The sequence below is a fragment of the Idiotropiscis lumnitzeri genome, chromosome 1 (assembly GCF_059441095.1).
Source record: "Idiotropiscis lumnitzeri isolate Australia: NSW breed Sydney's pygmy pipehorse chromosome 1, RoL_Ilum_1.0, whole genome shotgun sequence".
Classification (NCBI taxonomy): domain Eukaryota; kingdom Metazoa; phylum Chordata; class Actinopteri; order Syngnathiformes; family Syngnathidae; genus Idiotropiscis; species Idiotropiscis lumnitzeri.
This window is the reverse complement of record NC_142391.1, coordinates 30,422,709-30,444,469: the sequence shown is the minus strand read 5'-3', so window position 1 is coordinate 30,444,469 and position 21,761 is coordinate 30,422,709. Positions and strand designations below refer to the sequence as shown.

At 40.7% G+C, this 21,761-nt stretch overlaps 1 protein-coding gene across 1 annotated transcript in view; it reads right to left on the bottom strand.

Moving 5' to 3' along the window:
• Positions 1–1,804: 1,804 nt before the first annotated feature.
• fbxl17 (F-box and leucine-rich repeat protein 17) overlaps positions 1,805–21,761 on the bottom strand; it is a 195,785-nt gene continuing 175,828 nt past the window's right edge. Inside the window, exons 10-11 of the mRNA XM_088294816.1 lie at positions 19,980–20,122; positions 1,805–4,026 (exon numbers count right to left, since the gene is read on the bottom strand). Coding sequence (XP_088150942.1) covers positions 3,889–4,026; positions 19,980–20,122 — 281 coding nt within the window. The 3' untranslated portion in view covers positions 1,805–3,888. The remainder of the gene's footprint in view (positions 4,027–19,979; positions 20,123–21,761) is intronic.

Here is a 21,761-nt window from a genome sequence, read left to right as displayed (position 1 = left end):
TGTCAATGACTGCTCTTTTTTTTTTTTTTTTTTTGATACATCTCTGACATTATTGCATTACCACACACACCTAATTCACTTATTCATAATTGACCTGTGAACTGGACCTAAAATGAAACATTCATTGACATATGAACCCTCCCACAAAGTTATGCTTGGCTGTCTTTGAAATTAACACAAAAATTTACTCCAGCATGTCATCAGAAAACATGAATGCTGTTCATCCCATATCTTTAAAACACACAAATTATGAGCCTTCTCATTGTTTAACATGATGAGCATTCTGACTTGGTCAACTATCTTGTGAGGTAGCTTAGATAACGTCATGTAGGTAAATCCACTTATTTAATTTAACGAAAGCCAAAGGAAATGTTTTCTGTGACACTCAAGTGTGACGTCACAAAGCGCTAACCGTCTCATCCTATTAGATGCAATAGCTCTCATTTTATCAGCGTTATACATGAACACGCACAAAACTCTCAGAATGAGACAGAATTCAGTGATTGAGTAACAGTTTTTTCCCCCCCGTTTGAGCGTGAGGTTGCAAGCTGATCATGCCTCTCCATTTCATCTGAGAAGTGAAGCATCTTGAAGGAGACCATTAAGGGTGTTTTGTTCTGTCATTTCAATAAATGGTCTTTAAAAGAGTATTGTGCCTTTCTGTTGAAGTGAAGCCAGTTCTAAATTTAGATCCAGAATTCTTTAACTTCCATGGTCCTCATAAGTCTATGATCATAGGGGCAGTGCTTGAAAAGTTTTGGCATGGTTAAAAAAAGTATACACTATTGATGCATTTTCAAAAGAAGAAAATTCCAAAAAGAAATTCTACAGCATTATCAAACTACAAGCTGCAGGGTTGCTGAAGCATTTTTTTCTAAAGACGACATTCAATGTCGAAGACCGAAGCTCGCATTCACCACAATAGTACCCGAGCTGCCAGGAAAACAGGGCAGATAGCCGACTGTTGGACGTCGATGCAAGTAAAGCTGACGGCTCTTCTAGGCTCCATAATCAGAAGTGATTGAAGCCAATTTTCACACTAACGCAAATACAAAGATGTCCTCGACAAGCACCATCGCGATTGTCTGGTAGAGTCCAAATCGATGTAAGAAGTCAAATTTATACTCATACACTGAACTAGTCACCAGTCACTCACAGGACACGTATGAAGACAGCCCAACATTCACACTCACATCGTTAACTCATTCACTAGCCCAGGTAAAGTGAATGCATTTTTTTTTGGGCTTCTCTACCCGTAAACGGCAGTGAATGAGTTTTAATGAACGAATGAATGAGCCCACGCCGCCGCCATTCAAGACAAGCGAGTGAGTCACTAGACTGTCAGTGACTCACAACAAGATTCCATTTGAAGCAAAATGATTGAGATTTGTACACATTGTACGTTTTTCAAATGGGTAAGAGGAATGATGTCAAGGCACACAACACACAAAAAAAGGTCCGATGTTTGTGTAGAAAAAAAAAAGGAACTTTGTCGCGTTGCATTTGTGCATTGAGTGACCTTTGGATGTGACGGGCAACATGTTGGCGTCCTCATTTACATTTTATCCGCTAACTTGCACGTGCTCACTGAATCCTAATGTTACCATGTCGCCCATCATGCTCGTTATGGTAGAACAATATAATTGAAGTAACGAGTCAAGGGAAGGCTGCATTCGGCCAAGAGCTGTCGCCACTTGTGTGGAAAAAATGAGAGGAAAAAGATTTTCCTGCTGTTCTAGATGTAGATTCGGCGCCACTTCAATTTCACACATTTAAAAGAAAGAACACGAATGGGTGGGGGTGCTTGAAGTTGTAGTGCTTTATTCATCTTTATGCAAATCCAGTCATTTACGCTTGCCTTAACAAATCAAGAATCAAGTATGTCAACATCTAGCGAAGGAGAAAGTGTGGTTGAAGATTACAAAAAAAAAAACAAGAGACAAGGAGCAGCTCTGCGACTGCTTTGTCTACAAATCCTGACAAGGGGAAAATCGACTTTGTAGTTGTGTGAAATCTTCTTATGCTGTACAAAGTGTTGCTGTATTCAAACTACATTGTACTGTACATTATTATACTCTGAAAAAAAAAAAAAAAAAAAAAGAAGCTGTTGTTGCTAGCTGGATGACTCGTTGGTGAGGCGACCGAGACCAATGCTGGTTCGCGCCGTAGAAAAATACCCTGCTTGTGTGCACGTTCCACTCCACACTGCAATTGTTTGATGAACAGTAATCCACTCTCCACTAGCAACTTTATGTTTGCTATCGCTACGAGGAAATCGCTTATTGAATTGCTACATAGTTAATGATACAAGTATATGCTCAAAATCAATATAACACTAATAAGTAAATCTCGCATATATGAATATAGCAGGTCATACAATGGGGGCAATATGATATTTGAGGGAAGGATAAATGTTCTTTCAACAATTTATGGGTCAACTGACTTAATTTTAGTTAAGGCATTTTCTTCATGGAGCTTTTGTTGAATATAGTGAAACCTCTGAAGTCCAACAATTCATTATTAGGCCGACATTTTTAGAACGCCAACATACAAGACGCCACAATAGAATACGGGGGGGGAGAGGACATTTATGCATTTTGCATTCCTAGGAAATGTTTTGATTTTGAAAATGGAATTATCCTTGCCTAACTCTGACATACAAAAATGTGCTGTCCTTTTTGTGAGAGAGCAAAACTGTGGAGACAGCGCCTCTGCTGGTTGCAGACGAGTAGTGCGCTCCGTTTTGCTTCAGTCACTTCAAACCGCAAGTCATCGAAAATCAATTCCGCAACCCAGAGAACTTAACCATGAATTGATTATCGTGGCCATCACTGCTGTTAACAGGTTCATAACTGCTTTAAAAACGTACAGTCAGTCGCATCCAGCAACAGATTGATTCAATTTCCTTTTGTCTTTGGACTTCAAGTCCAAACTTCGTCATGCGATGGACTGTGTTTGAATTGAGAGGTTCCACTGTGATCCTAAAATATGAGACTATAATACTTTTATCGTGCTTTCTTTTCAACTCATGTGAATAAAACAAAAGTATTGTTCCCACGTCATGCAGAGACGTTCAGTCCAATTTGAGATCATTTTCAGACAGTCACGCTGTCAGATGCCAATCTCGATTTAATCATGCACTTTTGGAGAAATAATCAATGCGGTTTCCTGCTATTCAATCGCCGAGGAGGGAAGGACGATTGGGCCACAAGCCGAGCTCGCGTGTGCCGAACCAGGACAACGTTTACATGTAGCCTCGACAACCATCTAAACACACAGAAATCCACAAATCCCTTCACACGAAACTGCACGAGCAAGAAAGTCAAGATAAACATCACAGATTTGTCAAAAATCCTCAAGCGAGCGCTGAAGTCTCAGCAGCTCCGAGCCGGAGGAGGACCTTGTTATTGTAGTGGTCGTCGTCTGCAGTGGGCGTCGCCTCGGAGGAAGTCAACATGTCGCTAGACTCCACTCGGCGGGATAATAGTTCTTTTCTAAACCGCCATCTTTATCGTTCATCTTCGCTTCCGCTCCGCCCGATTTGAAAGTACGAGGTTTGGAAATCTTTGAGCCCGGTGAGCAATCCCATGAAACTTGACTGACTTAACTGCTTGTTGCTTTTTGACTTGAAAATGATGGTACGCAGTAAGTTTCATTCAGTTAATGAATTGATCAATGGAAGCGTTCATAGTGTGTGTGTGTGGGTGTGTGTGTGTGTGTGTCCACATGCATGTTTGAACAATAAATGAAAATCAAATAGAACTGAGCTGGAAATATGGTTCACGTGTGTCAATGTTTGGGACAAAAATGGCTCTTTTGTTCAAAGTGTGTGTGTGTGTGTCTGCGTGAGTGTGTGTGATTACACATATGTGCATAATCCAGCCACAGCTACAAGGCGTTGGAAGCACTTGGGCTCCAGCCCATCTGATAAGCTCTCTCCAGGGTTCTCTTGCAGTCCTGCATTACTGTGCTGAATACAATGTGCGGGTACTGGACCACCAGCCTCTCCACTGTCTCCTCGTTCACCTGCAAACAGAGCGACGCCTCAAGTTAAACAACGAGCAGTGATAAGCGATGACATTCAAATGCAGCTTGGTAGTGATGCAAGTTCATTATTGCCTTCTTCTTGGTTTGCATTTAAATTGAAATGACTTCCCACCACCCGCCCCCAATTCTGTTGCAATTGTTGCGAACTTGCAGTCCCTGAACAGTTAATTTGGTAGACTGGCGCAACGTAATGAGATTGGAGAGCTGATTAAAAAAAAAAAAAAATCTTGACAACACAAAGATGTCTTGATTACAAATTATTGTCATTCAGTAGAGTGCACCACTTCACCATTGTACAAAAGATGATCAAAATGTAAAATGCACTGAACTAAAGAATTTTTACTTTGTAGGACTTAAGTGTATTCATGTGTTGGATGTATGCCTTTCAGGGGCGTGGTTTTGTCAGCGGCGTCAGGAGTCGGAGTTGATTAGAGGTACATGTTAGGACACATGCTGCTGACCTAAGACAATCTCGCTTTGTCTTAATGAACAAAAAGTGTTGATTTGAAACCACATTTGAGACAATGAAGGAGGTTGTCAAAAGCTATCCATTCTGCTTTATGATTTGAAACCCTTTTCATCCCAATTCCTACTGACTCAGAGTGTTACACCGCGATCGGCGAGGTTGCTCAGGTCAAATGTCGGCTTTGCGCTGATGGTCCAACTTTTATTAGAAGCAGAACCTTATTGATTTTCAAGACACAAGATGTCATTTATCATGTGTCATTCGTGTGGGAAACACTGGAGAGAAAAAAAAGACAGAATAAGTACATTTCAACAAAGAATAATTAAAGATTTTTTTTCCAACTTTTGGACACGGGTTTGGATGTCTTGAATTTTGACTGAGCTTGCCATTGATGTGGAGCCACTTGGATCCCATTAATCAAATAAAGCAACTGTCTTTATTATGCCGCAGTAATGGAGAGATGGAAAAAGAAACACAAGTGAGGCGTAAGGCTGATGCTTAACTGCAGCCAAAGAGGTTTCGTTTATTATGACAATTGGCTGAGCCTCATTAGCAGCTCACATGACAACGCCCTGATTGCAGTCATAAGATATGATACAAAAAACAGTCCTGAAAACCCTCCCCGGCTTGTTAATCACGGCTTAATTACAATTCAAACACATCTGAAGAATAGACATGTCAAACTGATGGGAGGCCATAACATTCATTAATGTTCATTGCAAACAAGACTCCCACGTAACGCCTCCCAATCAAAACTCAGAATGCGTTCACTAATTGCTGCTTACAGAGACGTTAAATGTTGATCCAAGTGCAATGGCGCTCAAAACACAAATCTAACAATATAATGCCACGCATGCCATAGCTTCTGATTTTTGTATATATATTATGGCTGCCAAAATTAAAGCGTTAACTCTGGAGATTATAATTTTTTTTAACTCAGATAAATATTTTAACTCAGTTAACTCAGTTTGATTTACTTAAAAAATAATTAGCATTCTTTGCAAATGTTGTAACAAATTAGCTGTACATCTTTAGCACATCATCTCAGAGCAAAACACAGTGCTCAAGTTACCACTGGGCCTTGCGAACCAACACTGCTGCAGTGTGGTACTTGTGGGCAGTTTGAAAAAGTAACTAAAAAAAATCCTGTAAAGATGAATCTGTTTAGAACGCATTCAAGAATCAAAGAAAACTATTAGAAAAGTCTTTGAATTAAATATACTTCATATTTGGTGATTTTGCATCAATTCCAAGATATTGTTCAAGCAAATATCTGTTACAAGCATCACAAAAAAAGTGATTCATTGCAAATAATTATGGATTTTTTTGTAATATATATATATATATATATATATATATATATATGTATATATATGTGTATATAGCGTTCCATTTATACACACAACTTACATTGTCAACTTAGCATGGGTCTATCGAGGAAAAAGGAAAAATATATCCTTTAACAATTATTATTATTTTTAAAGTTATCATTATACTAACATAGTAGGCTATTTTATTATTTTAAAAAAGTATAAAGGGTGACGAGGATGGGTTAGGAGTAAAGATGCTTTACGTCTTATTACTCCTTTCCGATTTGTATTTTAAATTGCATTTTTTAATATCTTAATTTTAATTCTCTGTTTAGTTGTTCATTTCTTTCATTTTCACATACTTGAAATAAATCATTCACTCATTAATTTGCATATTTCATTTCCAATAGGTATTGCTAATAATTGACTTTTTCCGTCCATTTTACATTGCAAATATTGTTCAAAGAAATGTAGCAAAAACAATATTCGGTATTGAATTGAGCAAAATCATACATTTTGCGCATCGTTACACCCGAATACAGCCTATATATGAACTTCAATCTTGGGGGCGGCACCATAATTTTACAACAGTACTACTGGAAGGCCATGTAGGACCACACACTTCCATAATGTGTAATAAACGATCAAACATTAACACAACTGCCTAACAAAAAAGAAGGAAAGAACTATCTTAAGCCACATGAAACGTTAAAAGGCTGAATCTTAATAAATGGCTTACGGGTGGGCAGAATAAGATGTGATGCTTGGTTATTTCGCCGTCCAAAGCTAATCTCGTTCAGATGTGAAGGCTGTTAAAAAATAAAATACTAAAAGAAAATACTGATTGTTATGTGAGGCCGAGGCTGGCGTCTCATTGCATGGACTTGTTTAGAAAACGATGACTCAGCTGATTCCTTTTTATTTTGTTACAGGGCAAAAGTGCTCTCAGTGATATTTTGCTGCTTGGAAACTTTAAGCCAAAAACCAAAGTAATAGGGATCTCTGGTGCATGTCTCTGACAGGGATTTTTTTCCCCCTGATCCCGTACTGTACAGTCCTTGAAAAGCTGCTGCCAAGTCTGAAGGAAAGACACATGATACAGCAGATCCTTACTCAGGCATCTGGGAGCATAGCCACAGCTATCTGGAGCGAGGCCTATACTTATGATATTTTCCCTCATTTTAACTTCAAAGATGCAGCACGTAGATCTGAGTGCGGCGTAATGCGTACTGATGGGTAATGTGATGCTGTCAGAGTTTACAAGACGGCGAGAGAGGGGTGGAACAAAAAGACGTGTCAAGGCCTGGTGGGCGAAAAGCGCACCTCCATCTTCTTTCAAGGTGATGGACGTCTCCTTTCTGATATGACCTCTCGCTATAAGCAATCTCTTCCCTTGCAATCTCGTCATTCTTTTAAGACTCTGCCCTATGGAGATGCACTCCATCACCACATGAAATCTACATTTAGCAAAAACGCTAAAATGCTGTAAAATGGAATGAAGGTGTAGGAAATAGCAAAATTACAAATTCTACATTCACCAAAGACCTGAAAAGCGCTTTTCCAATTTCCAATCCGTTTTGTATTTATCTATGCATTTGTGTTGAACAGTAGTCACAGAATACTTTTCACGGCAAACGCATACTTTATAATGTTACACAATGCTGTGGTGTACCACACGACATGGATCTAAATAGAAACATTTCACAAGCACAAATTGAGACATTTTAAATGCTTATTTGACTGTGAGGACAAAAAAATAAACCCTTATAGTAGAAACAGCTGTGCAGTTGTTGTACTTCAACTCTATTATTGCAAAATCGTTTTTTTATTGGTTGAATCTTGTTAGTGGAGCACATTTTCCCCTGCAGCAATAGAGAAGATGGCCTCTTTTACATATTCTAAGTACTCAGGGCCACTTGGTTCTGTACGGAAATTACAGCCATCACTGGTTTCTGTGGCAGGTTAAAAGGTCACGCTCAAGCTGAGACCACATGCGAGCATCGCAGTTTGAATGCTACCTTCGGTGTCAAGGCTGCTGCTTTTACTGAATGCATTCTGTTTTCAATTAGGCTCCCCATTGTGGAAGATATTTCATTGTGCTGAGAATAGCCTCAAAGATAATAAAATATTGGCTTTATTTGAAAACTAGCATGCATAAACACAACCGTTTAGTCTCGACTGCATTATTGTGAAAAGTGAGGTATCTGAAATGAAGTGCAAAGACCGACTGCTCGACGGGTGATGTCATCGTGACAGCCAATAAGCAAAGTGTCAGCAGCGGCACCTAATGCCAAAGTAATACTGTTCTTATTTCATCATTCATCATACTTGTATTTGTTTCAGTTGATCTCGCTGGGCCACCTGGCAGCTATTGCTAGCCATGAGCAAATAAAGAGAGACAAATACCCTCTGGCTTCCGCCTACTTCAATGCAGAGAGTGCATTAGTCAACCAGTAAATGCATTGGGGGTAAATGTTTAAGAAGCCGCTTTAGGGAGCAGATTGTGCATCAGATCTTTGTTGCCTGTCTGCCTTTAAACGGGTTAGATTTATAGCTTTCTGTGGACGGCTAAGTGAAAAAGCCCCAGTTGAAGACTTTCCAAATCAGTGACTGGACAAATGAAAAGATAGTTCTTTATTTAAGATAAGGGAAGAGGGGGCAGATGGAAAAGCATTTAAAGAGATGGACCAAAATGTTGCCAGAGCTTCAAGCAGTTGGATACTTTAACTATTAGTGTGTTGGTGAGGGGGCTGTTTGGAAAAGCCAAAACTTTTGATTTGATTCAGATTTTGACTCGGAAGGCTGAGCGAGCCTCTGAAAAATGGCTGTGAATGTGGTGTTAAAAAGCAGGTGAGGTGGCGCTTGGGACAAGCAGGATCTGGGACCACTCACAACCAAAGCCCTGCACAATATCAGACAGCAGCTGAAGCACAAAGCAGCAACAAACGGGTGGAAGAAAGATATTCAGGAGCACGAGTTTGTAAAACCGCGACTCTGTTTCATGTGACAACGGTGACAAAAGGAATGTGGTACTCCCTTATTAAGTTGGGCTTCTTAAAAAAAAACTCTAGAGAATTACAACTGTTGTCTTGCACATAGTTGCTGCATTATTTTGTCTGTGTCTTTCACACGGAACCCAATAAAGACTTTTGCGTTCCCACAGCGACACAGCTTCCAGCAAACAAATAGATGTGTGAAGACATCACTGCCAGCATTTGGTGTGAAGTCAAAAAAACAAAAAAAAAATTGTCTGTATTTAAAAATATTCCAAGACACAAAGGGCACTAAATCGCTCATTTAACACACACAAAATGCTTGCATAAATCATGAAAAATACCTTTTCACATGTGCGTGCATGATGTCATGTATGACAAAGAAGAGGTCGCGATAAATCCATTTGGCTTCTATTAAGCAAAAGCAAGCATCTGATTGCTGTCAGATCCTATTTATGCTTGTCCAAGTTGACTTTGAGTTTGTTTTGACCAAGACTTGTTTCAACTGGGTTCAACATTTCATAACAAAACTTGGGGCTCAAGATTATGCTATAAAAAAGTACAACGGAGCGTATAAGATGGACGTGGACAGCAACATCAAAATCAAAGACGCAGGAAGGTGTGGTGGCGTGTTGTTTTTTGGTCTGACACACGAGATCATAACCAGTCTGTTGAATGTCGCAAACAAAGATGAAGGTAAAAAGTGATCCAGGAGCAAATTTCTATGGAAGTTTAATGAGGTTGGACACAAAATGGAATTTCTTAAAGACAATCGCAACAGAGCTACTGTTTAATTTGGAGCTCAAAGGAAAGGCTCGTTCTCCGGAGTAAATAAAGAACAAGGACAAATCGACCCTCGCCTTACAAAGAGACGCCATGATAAAAAATTCATGGTGTCTCTTTAGAGGGAGGAGAGCTCTGATTAGATTGGACCAGTCAAAGTTAAAACAAGGTGGGCTGCAATCATTATTGTGTCAATATTTTGATGAGTCTTCCTGATGAATGCGAGATGATCAAATGAAAAAAAAATAAATAAAGAAGCTCAAGTCATGCTTTTCCACTTATGCTCCGACTCCGCTTTTGTTAAACTGTTCCCATTTGCAAATGTTAGCTGAGTAGTCACGGGTTATATTCTAACTTTTTTCTTTCTCTTTTTATAGCGCACATCTTTTTTTGCCGCTCTACATAATGCAAGGAATCAAACGAAGGCTGACAAGTTGCTTGCCTGAAAAGTTTCTCCAAGCCCCCCTGGATGTATGAAATATGTACGGACACTGTTTCCAGAGGGGGACTGGTATGGCCATCAGCATTAAAAAGCTAATTCATCACCAACGCAGTAGGACACGCCATTGGTAGTCTACGCTTGCCTGCTGCCTCTTGTCTGAAACAAGGCAAACTTCAGTTATTGTCCAGGACCAAATGGAGATTGGCAAGGATCCTGACCACACTGAGCCGTGTCTCCTTTCTGGCCATGACTCCATGAGATTATGTGCACCTCTGTGGAGATGAGTATACAGCGATGGATGAAGAAGAAAATGAGGTGCGTGAGAAGGAAAAAGCTTAATTGAATGAATAAATGATGAGAGCAGAAGGCAACATCCCGACAACCTTGAATGTCCTCGCGTAAGCTAAAGGAGAAATGCAGTGGACGTCGAGAGGTTCTGGACGTTATTTGTTGAAGGGCAATTCTGAGATTCCCTGTGAACCCCCGTCTCACTTTATTTCAGCCTCTTCGCGCTTGCCCTTTAGAAACAAGATGACTGGATGATCAGGAGCAGGCTTCAGTTAAGACCGACAATCAATACAGCTCCTCTGTGAGGGATGAAACTCAAAAGATTACGGTGAAAATCATAAATGGCAAATGATCGCGTCAAACTGTGAAGCCTGTGAAAAAAGAAAAAAACTAAGTCTGTTGAAAATAGAAAAGCAAAGCCCATTTTCCAAATTCACTACCTTTGCTCTAATTCCCTTCGTTTCACAAGCCTAATACTCGGCGCCCCTGCCGTTCACAATAACAACACTCATCAAAGAAAGTTTCGCCCAACTCCCATTTCCTAAACGAGAGTTGAAATGGCTTCTAACTCTTCCCAATGCTTCATCTTTGTTTTCCTCACTACAAACCTCCAGGCCCCGAACAATTAGGTCCTTGTTTATGTCTGCAAATTGCTATGCCGTGCCTAACTGTGTGGAGTCCCTGGCAGCTGGATGCTCCACTGGAACAACCATATTGATTGGGATGTCTGCTCTTTTAACAAGGTCTGTCTGCTTTCCCCATCTGGGAACCAAAAGGAGGGCAGATATGCTCATACCTGATCCCAAAACACTGCTCCGCCTCCGTTCAGGTAATGGCAGCATACTTCCAAAGTGCTTACGCAAAACACTCAGGGGTGGGAGAGTCAGCTCACACTCCCATCATTTCCGTTGACTTCAATGTACTCTCTTGCCACCTCATTTGACTTTTTATCTGCCTCTTTCATCATCCCCATTAAGGTGACAACTCATAGGATTGTCCCCGATGATCCCGGCACGAGTCAGTGTCATTATTTTACTAGTCCACGTTCATGCGAGTTTGCTCCCTTCTGTTTCCCAACCGGGGCTACCTATTTGTTTTCACTTTAATGAAGTAGCGGAAAACGAGGGGTGTATAGGTGAGGGAGAGTGTTAAAAGAATGAGAGAGAACAGAGGAGCGAAAGTCGACAAGCAAAAGAAGTGCAGAAGAAGACGCGGACCGGACAGCCGAGGGAAAGAAGATGATATCGGAAAAAAAATAGGTAGGGTGCAAGCTGCGAAAACATTTCGAAAGAAAACATTCCGCTGAGGCCGAATGAGATCAAAATCCCCAAAGTGATACATCATCAGACACTGAAGGCTCCAAATGTTCCCAGGATAGCCACAAAAGTCTGGTGGAGGGAAAACAAACTCAAATGCAATCCGACTTTAGACTTTCAACATTGAAGCATCAGACTGACACTTGATGCAAATAATTTAGTTTGGACACTCGTAAATTGAATGTCAGACCAATCACATTTCTTCCGATGGTGTGTTTGTATTTTTCATCATACAGAATGTGGTGAAGCATTCATGGTTGCCAGATTCAACGGCATCTTCCCCTCTGTGATGTTTTGCTGGCTGCTGTAACTTGGCATCAATTCTCACAGTTATATTGCAATATTTTGGAATCACAATTGGAGAGGACCTATTGATTTATCGTACACGCTAGCAGGATTAGCCAGAACAGAGTTATAAAAAGTCATAAAAGAAGCAGGCATGAAAATGTAAAATAAAAGGAGAGAAAAAGGAAAAATGACGGCTTGTAAAGAATGGAAGCCCTCAAGCTTAGCATAGCAGCAAGTTTTAGTTTATAAAAAGAGGTGAAATTGTTTAATTGCACTAAATGATGTTTCGACTAAAAGACTTGCACGTTACACTGCGCAAGAATTACGCTTTAGATCTACATGCTAATCCGATTCTCTCTTGAATAAATGCAAATGAAATGATTGCCCAATCACCATCTGATGGTGGAATTACAAAACAGACTTTTTTTTAGTGCAACAAACCGCATGCGATAGGATGGTACAGATCTAAAACTGTTCAAAATGAAAATCTGTCATGTGACCTTGGGAGACACAAAGCACAGTGATTCCTGTTCGGAGCAAAGTGAACTTTCTTTCATCACTGAGGTCCAATTTAGAACCGAGACTTTTTATGAGAAGACAATTTTTCAGATGCTGTGATATAGTTTGATATATTTCTTTAACACACGCCTTGAGACATATAAAACAAACTGTGTCGATTTGAGGAGTGACAATTTAAAAGCTTGGCCTGCACTCAATGCGGAAAATCAACCAAACTCACCTGAATCTGTGTCGCTGTGAGTGGACATATGTCAGCTTTTGTGGGAACCAAAAGAGTCTTCAATGCTACATTAGCCTTTCTTATAATGACATCTGGCATCTTATCTAAAGCCAACAGTCTCAAACTTGGGTTTTAAACTGGACAGTGATTTTAAATTAGTCCAGCTTCTTTCATCTTGGGCAGCTGGCTAAAGTGAAGCCCTTTCTTTCCCAACAGTAATCCATGCGCTTGTTACATCTAGGCTAGATTACTGTAATGCACTTTACTTTGGAGTCAGCCAGTCTTCCCTCAAGTGCCTCCAACTGGTGCAAGATGCTGATGCTCGTCTTTAAACTGGAGCTTGGAAGACGGATCACATACGCCCAATCTTGGCCTCTCTTCAAAGGCTGCCAGTGCACTTTAGAGTTCGCTTTATGATACTTCTGTTCTTCAAATCTTTAAATGGCCTCACCCCAGTGTACATCTTCAAGCTCCTCCACCCCTACACACCCGCCCACTTCCTCAGGTCTGGGTACCAAATGCTGCTGGAGGTGCAGAGGACTATGCAGCGCCTCAGGGGGGGTTGTGCCTTTTCTGTTGCCGGTCCTTCCCAATGGAATGACCTCCCATTAAATGTTAGGCAAGCCCCCTCTCCGTCCACTTTTAAAACCCGTTTGAAGACACATTTTTATTCTTTAGCTTTCGGCTCAACATGAGACTGTTGCTGTTTTGCTGGTATCTATTGTTTGTGTTTCAATTTGTGTTCTAATTTCCCGCTAATTTAGCGTATATAAATAAAGTTGCATTGTATTGTATTGTATAATTGACCATGAGGACATGTGACGGTGTCTCCAGTGCTTTGAGCTAATATCGAGAAGAAAAAAAACAGCACTCAAAGGTGCAGAAAAGAAGAAAAAAAATTTCATGTGCGTACATGGAAGTGTGGAAAGATGAATTCCACCCACACAAAACACCTAACATTTAACTCAAACACTGACATGTGGCGCACTGCTGAGCAAAAAAGAAAAACAAAAAAGACAAATCAGTTTTCCAGAACATTACGCCTCCTTTTTTCTGGAGTCTTTTAGTTGAATGACATCAAAAGACTGGGACCAATTTACAGCTGCGAGTAGACCAAATTAATTTATTTGATTCTTTTCGGGTGGATCAATGGCATTCTTGTCAGTGCATGGTGGTTGGGGCCCTGGAGGCAGAGGTGTAATCATCGGAGGCGGGCGGAGCATGCCGTGTGCAGAAGCCTGGAGGGCGGCTCTGATTTCAATGCTCCATTATGAGCTGTGTTCGCAGCAAATAACACAAATTCCTCACACGGTCGCACACAGAAATGTTACATTCGCGCACGGTGCAACACAAAAGGAAATCACTCCGACCGACGTGCGGGGGGGGGTCAAGTAAAACATCAGAGGCGCACACGGCGCTGCATTAACGCCGTATATGGTCAGCTACTGCACGGAGCGAGACGAATTAGGTACATATTCTGACAATCAAATAGACTTGTGGCTTGTGCTAGGTCAGTGCTGAAGAGAGGGCGAGGAGGGGGGAGGGAAAACAAAACAAAACAAAAAAAAAAACTGAATTCATCATATGACTCTCCACAATTCCGACTGGCTGGCAGCAAAACGTATACAATACGGAAGCACGTTTGTGTAAACTGTGACGGTTGGAAATGGATCCTTCACACTTGCTCCACGCGAGGAGCGCCAGCTGGATCCTGTTAGCAGTTCCTAAATGAATTCTACACTCTCGAGGTCCTGTGACATTCAGCTGGTGCATTAAAATTCCCGGCGATTTGACAATTCCAAACAAATTTGGGGGCAGGCCGAGGCAAGGAGCTGACTTGGCTTGTCGGCACTGCGCGTCAAGGTTATCGCAAGATTGTATTTGTCTAAGACTGACAGGACCCACTCGGAAACTCGACTCCACTTAAGATGGGAGGGGAAAAAAAGCGAGAGAGACTGCAGCGGCCGCACCAAACGTGCAAACTGTAGTCTAACTTGCCTACGAGATGCTGAGTTTGTTGTTCCAATCAGTCTTTTTTTTTGTGTACATTTATTTACCCTAAATCCTCGCAGCATACACTTCCTGACAGGAAACCTTGCAAAGATAAACGTTAGCTTTGGATTATTTGCGACATTTCCCAAACAGTGTCAACATTGTTCCTGCAAGAAATAACTTTCTGCCAGGCAAGGCTGCTACAAGTACAGTAAGTGTTTATAACAAATTATTTTTGCTGTACAAACACTTATGGTTGGTACGCTGGCTGGTATTGTTTCAAGTCGTTAGTTTCGACAGTAATGACAGAAGAATAAATATCGAGAAGCTTCCTCAAGTGTGTCGGGCTAAACAAATGTGCGCTGCCCGACCTGTTCCCTGTCAAACGTTGGACCAATTAGACCAAGAAAAATCACGTTCAGTCAAACCCGCGTTGTAGCTAAATCTAATGCTAGCAACATTTGAAAGAAGCGTTCTAAAAGTGAGGCTGCTTTTCCTGGCCTCTCTCCATCCATGTTTAATCGCACGATATAACATTAGAGCTTGCAGGAAATATGAATTTCACTGGAGGGAAACTGCTGGCATCACAAGCTGGTTATTTATGCGTCTACCACAGGTCTGTAAAGAGAAAAGACAAATGGAATGCCCGCATGCAGCTAGGCCTCACTTATTTTAAGCAATGGTGAGTTAAATAAGTACAGAGGGGGGGAACCAAATTGATTTGTCAACATGAATAAGAGACACCGTGGCTGAGATAAATGTAATGTCACGTAATTTGCACAAGACTTTCATTCCATGAGAACCTTGTGGAATGGAGAGCAAGGCGGCAGTGTTTTTTGGGTTTTTTTTCCCCCAGAAGGAAATTAAGTGCAGAGATGAGATTAGTTAGCCTCGTCATCGGATTGGACGCGTCTCTGCTGTGATCCACTGATGGAGTGAGCAACGTGTTCCCAAGGACATTTTGTACAAAGCCATTCAAAACATTAAGACAGACTATTTGGTCACTATGACGGTCACTACATGCACATCAGTGACTGTTGCTCCGACTCAGAAAAATCCAAATAAATATGAAAAGTCTTGCGGAAAGATTATAGTGTTTTTCTATTGGTGAAGAATATTGAGGGAAAGTCTGTTTATTTCAATAATTTGTTTCAAAAAGTGAAAATGAAATATTTTTATGACACTTCATGCTTCCTGCTGCAGAAGAGTTTTTTTTTGAAGACGAAGATTTTATTTTCCAGCAGGCCAAGCCTAAACTACCAACACTCACTATAACAACCATGGAATAACCATTCTTAATTGGCCAGCAAATTAAAAGTAATACCAATTGAAAATGTTCGCTATTGCCCAAGAAGAAGATGAGGGAGCAGAAAGCGTGAAAAACATACAATACAAAGCCCAATATCAAAACGGCTTAATTAATGACCTCCAAGTCGCGCAGTCATTATTATAAAGGATTCCAAAAATAATTTTCAGAAGGACAACATTTCTGTATTTCAGATCTCTTTTTGTCGGCACTCAATTTATCATTTTTGTGTCTTTGGACCATGATCTCCCAAACTGAAACAAGTAAAGGCTTCAAATATTTCACTTTGTGTGTGGAGAACTAATAGAAAATACTAGTTTCACTTTTCGCTGCTACTGACCGGCAAAGAAAACCCAAAACTATAATTAAATAATATTCCACTTTTCTCAATTGTTCAAGTCTTGACGGGGCTCTGCACTCACTAAGTGCAATTTTTGCAATTGCGATCCTAAAAATGTCAACTTGACATTGAATATTAAATCAGACACATGCTGAGATTTGTGAAGCAAAAAAAAAGGTCTTCAACTTTTTGTAAAAGCAAAGGTTAATGGCTACATGCAAAATGTAAAAAAAAAAAAAAAAGAATTTGTACTGGATATGAGAAGTTGAAAGACTCAAGTGGGGGGATTGAAGCGACTCCTGAGAGTACGATGATCACAGCGGGGAGGCGGGGGGGGGATGGAGGGACGAGAGTAAGAGTTGAAGGCAAAGGCAAAGAGCACTCGCTGAGAAAATCCCAAGCTCCCTTCTCGCTTGGACGCCGGCTCTGGCTCTCACCTATTTACCTCTTTTATTCGGTCTCTAACTCTTAACTCTCGTGGTGACCTCGCTATAACAACAAGCCATTTCTGTTTATTTGTTTGCCAACAAGAGCGTGCAGCAGTTTGGCCTTCCCTCTCCTCAAACTTTTCCACTAAAGCCCCTTCAACAGACTGCAAACCCACAACACGAGTGGGCTGATCTTTTCCCACACGGGTCAGCCCTCACCAGTATTAACGGCGTAGTTATAATGCAAAACTTTATTTTAGGATGTGAAAGTGAGGATAAACCGGGCGAGAGGGGCAATTGCGCACTTAATTCATTTGGTAATTCGAAGATGGTGTTGCACCTGACCTTGGAAACTGTCAAACTCTTTTCTCTGCTCAATTCACACTCCATTACTACTCTAATAGCACCAATTACCGCTTTGCTTAGCCGTGTCATCCCCAAATTCCCCCCTCAGAGGATAGGGAGCGCAAATCGTTTATCTTTCCATCCTCCGGGCTACACTATGAGTGCCATGGGAAGGCAAATACGCAGGTAAATAAGCGTTGAGGGAGACGTGCACGCTTACGCTGAGCTCAGAAAGAAACCGGGAGACATTGTTATTCCGCTGAAGATGTAGGTCATTCCAGAACAGATTTTTTTATTATTAGCATGGCTGCAGATATCGATTGTTAGGTCACGCAGTTGGCCGAGCAGGCGGGAAGTAAATGAAAATGGAATCTAAGTAATCACCTGCTATGTAATGCAGTTAGTCTTTATTACCATGAGATAAATATGATAGATACACATTCCTGGATGCAATAATGTGAACTGAGCGCACCGCTTCACCACTGGGACCTTACACACCGGGTCACTGGCAGACTCTCATATGTTTAATTTGATTGCGATATAAATAGATAAATATGATGCGACCGATGTTCTTGTCTCGCTTAACAATCGCGGGGTGGGCATGTTTATCAGCGGACTCCACGGGTCAAGCTCAAGGCTGCGCCGCAGATTGCACTGATATTATAATGAAGGGAAAGAAATGATGCGTTCCGATGATGAGTAAGTCAACTCTTCTGCCTCCCGCATCGCATTCTTCCACGGCAACTTCTACTAACACTGCACAACAGCTCACAAGGTCCGAAAAACAAGCGGTTACGCCTCAACCAGAAAGCAAAAGTCACATTAAAACAACATGCGACTATATGAAGGTCACTTTGCATTGTGTAATAATTTAGCATAAGCATCTGCGCACAACAAAGCGACTTCAGGACAGCTGTTCACCTCCGTGTCTGTCCTTTAATCCCACTTATACTGAAAGTGGACGGATCCACAAAAAGTGGATGGTGCGACAAGCATTGGGCTACAGTGCCATGCTCTTAACAGCTGCATAAAAACACATTTGGGAGTTTTTTTTCTTTTTCATTTGTACGTTTAAAAAAAAAGCTGACCCAAAAATTGCAGATGTTAGACTTTTTTTCTTGGACAGCAACAGTGTGTGTTGTTCTAGCTGTGCAATGACGACCAGGAGTATTTTTTTTAAAGCTGTCAAGGGCTGTATTAGCAATATTAATATTGTGGTTGTAAGGCTATTAATAAAATTCTGCATTCTGATCCTGATGTTTCTGGAAGGCTGGAGAGTTGTATTCATGCACGAGTGACTCCAACTGTAAAAATGTATTCCAGTGTCCACACCTTTAACCAGATCCTCGCCATAATTTAATAGGTTCGTCCTTGGCACCAATTTTGCGGAAACAGTTTAGAATTTTTTTGCATAATCCTGCTAACTGTATAAATTTACTATATGGAAATGACTGTTGTAAACAACTCATTAAAACAACAAAGCAAGAGGTAGACTTTTGTACAGTGCTGCTTGATGGCTCGGCTGTCAAATGAGACCAACAAGACGGGAAATACAAGATCTAAGGTTGTTTTTTCTAAAACGGGATATTTCACAATTTATCAAATTACCCCAAAGTCATCATCTGATGCTGTTCTGTGTGTAGTTATGGGTTCTATTTTATAGTATGGTACAGCGAGAGCGTTGATGTATAATTCAAAAAGTGTATCGTGGAACATTTTGCTCTATATAATGAATTTTAACATAACTATTAGATTTAATAAAAAAATAAAAATAATTAACTAATTTCCAGTTTAAAGGGGTAGTCAACCCCGAAAAATAATTTGCAATAAAATGTTCTTTGCCCCTTCATTAGTCTAAACTTGGCATTGGGATCAATATTGTGTTTGCGGAGTACGAGTTAAGCAGCAAAATCCACGCGTTTGTAGGGGGACGGCCATTTTGTCAATTTATTTACAATAATTTATATATTTTTAACTATGAGTTTTAATTGTAGGTCTCAGTAGCAATGTTGTTTTTGTCAAGCAAGGCGAAAATATTTTGTTAACGACCCTTTTTTTCATGACGATAAGACGATGACGAGATAAATGTGGCACTTTGATGACGAAAACGTGTCGTGACGTACATGAAATTTTGTTGACGAATTGTTAGCGTGTGGTCCGTCAGACGTTCAAAATTGATGACATCCCTTGCTATTGAACATGCAATCTGTCATTCAAAAAATTGCACTGCCGGTGCAACCTATCCTCGTTTGGGCACGCTATTTATGTTGTTTTAAGTGAAATAATGCCAAATAAATTGTTTTGGTTCTCGTATTATTTTGGAGCATTGAGCGTTGATAACATTGTTACCACATTTATCTGTTTGAAATGCATAATCCTTCGTAGTCGATCAGAAAGTCTTGGCTACTGGGTGTAATCCTTGAATACTAATTTTTAATTAAAACGGACTAAAATGTTTGAGTTTTTGTTGACTACATTTACGAAGACTAGACTAAAACCTTTTTGGGGGGAGTTTTTGTAGACTAAAACTATCACAAATAGGAATTAATAAATGTGACAAATACTAATAAGCATTTTTGTCCAAAAGACTAAGACTAAATCTAAAATATCTGCCAAAAACATCACTGCTCAGTAGTTGTATTTTGAGAACAGTGTGCCGTTATTTTTGGAGTTCCTGATTAGTTGTGTTTGAATACGTTTAAATGTAATCACGTGTGAGGGAATGATAAAACCACATAATCTCTGTATTTCGAATTTTTTCACCAGCACTCAAAGGTCTGCCACATATATGCCATACGATAAATCCGTGTTCACTGTACAGTAAAATACTGCGCCTGTATCTCCATGCTGCAATGATGGGAGACGGCGTCAGACATTTTGAGGCGAAAATTGTTACCTTGTCACATCTCATAAGGCCCAGGTAGCGAAGGGACTTGCTGCTCTCTGCGATTTGCATGGCGCCCTGGTCTGTGATGTCCTTACACCAACCGGCGTCTACGGTCTCGATGGTGCTGCTATACTGGCCTATGGCTATCAGAGCTGTAGGCAATTTGGGGAAGACAGCGGCGTGTAGAGGGAGAAGGGGTAGAGGTTGAGGGAGATAGGAGGCACAGAAATGAGAAAAGGCGTTAGTCTGACAACCTTTCTCATGCAAATGTAACAGCATCACGCTCCCACAGGGACAGACTGAAATCCAAGATGAAACCACGGCAAGTTGTGTGGCCAGATGTGACACTTTATTTTAGCGTTTACACGACATCTCGCCATCGTGCGCGCACGCACACACAAATCTCTCACACACCCGCGCTTGTTTAGACTACCGCAAGATGAATGTATTACAGTGTTAACATTGGTCCCAGCGCTGAAGCCGATGGCATCCTGCCAGTGCCTGATTTACAGCGCTCAACATAACACACACAAGATATACTTTAGCAGTGAACACGACGACAATTTCTGAATTCTGATCATCATTAGACACACCTATGTTTGACTTGTAAAAAAAATGAAAAATTAAAAGAATACCAAAGTGTATTGGGAGTCCATTTTTACAACATTAAACACATTGAAAAATTAATTTGTGATTAGAGGTAAGCACATTCCAGTTCTGTGGTTTGAAGTCCGAAACTCAAGTGGAGCCATTCTTTGAAGAGTTTGCCACGTGCTTGCATGGGACTTACACATACAGTAGGTGTGAACGGAGTGGAAATAGTTGTTTATCTATTTGTGCCATGTGATTGGCTGACCCGTTCAGTGTGTACGCAGCCTCTGGCCCAAAGTCAGCGGGGGGGTGGGGGGGGGGCGGTTCAGAGAACTTATGCATTCATGTATACATTCCGTTTATGGGAGAAACTGAAAGGATAACACTGCCATCAAATTAGGAACTAATCCCGTGTTCCGAAATGCAGAGATAAACAAACATCTTGCTGACTATTGGGCTAGCGGAATGAGACTCGTGCTTTCATAGTCGATCGATTGGCTAGGCCTGATCTTGGTTATCCCACTTTCTCACAACATCCACTAACGAGAGCGGGAAGGTAGGTGAAGCGGGGATGAGAGAGAGATGAAAGGGGAACGCTAAACACAGAGCGAGCCTTTGACAGAACTTTTAAATAGTCACTAAACCTTGTGATGTCGTTTTCTCATTTTCAACACAAAATCAATTTAGCAAAGATTCAAGATCTGGACTCCACAAAGTTGGGAAACATTCTTGCCAATAATTAATTCCTACACATTTTAGGTCACACTACAATGTCAGAAAAGGTTGTCTAATGAAGTGCGCTTAAGTGCAACTAAGAGTAGAAAACATTTAAAAAAAAAAAAAGAAAATGAAAAAAAAAGGGGGGGGGGCGGTCGATATTGTTATTTTTCTACTTCTGTAATTATCCATCTTACCTCACATTCATTGATCATGTGTACAGAATATAACTTATGTATCATATAGTTCTGGGCAAGCACTTCACATGTGGATGTTTTTTTTTTTTTTGCTCCAGAATGCCAAAAGTAAAAGCAATTATAGCTAAACAGGCAGAAAAAAAGACTTTGAAGTTGCGCATGTTTCACGTAAAGCGTTACCGTGGGGACGTAGCTCTCCCAGTCCAGATGATATGGAGAAGTGCACATGCGCGACGTGAATGTGTGCTTGGCTGTTTTAGACCCTTCTTGTAATGTCCAAGCACAT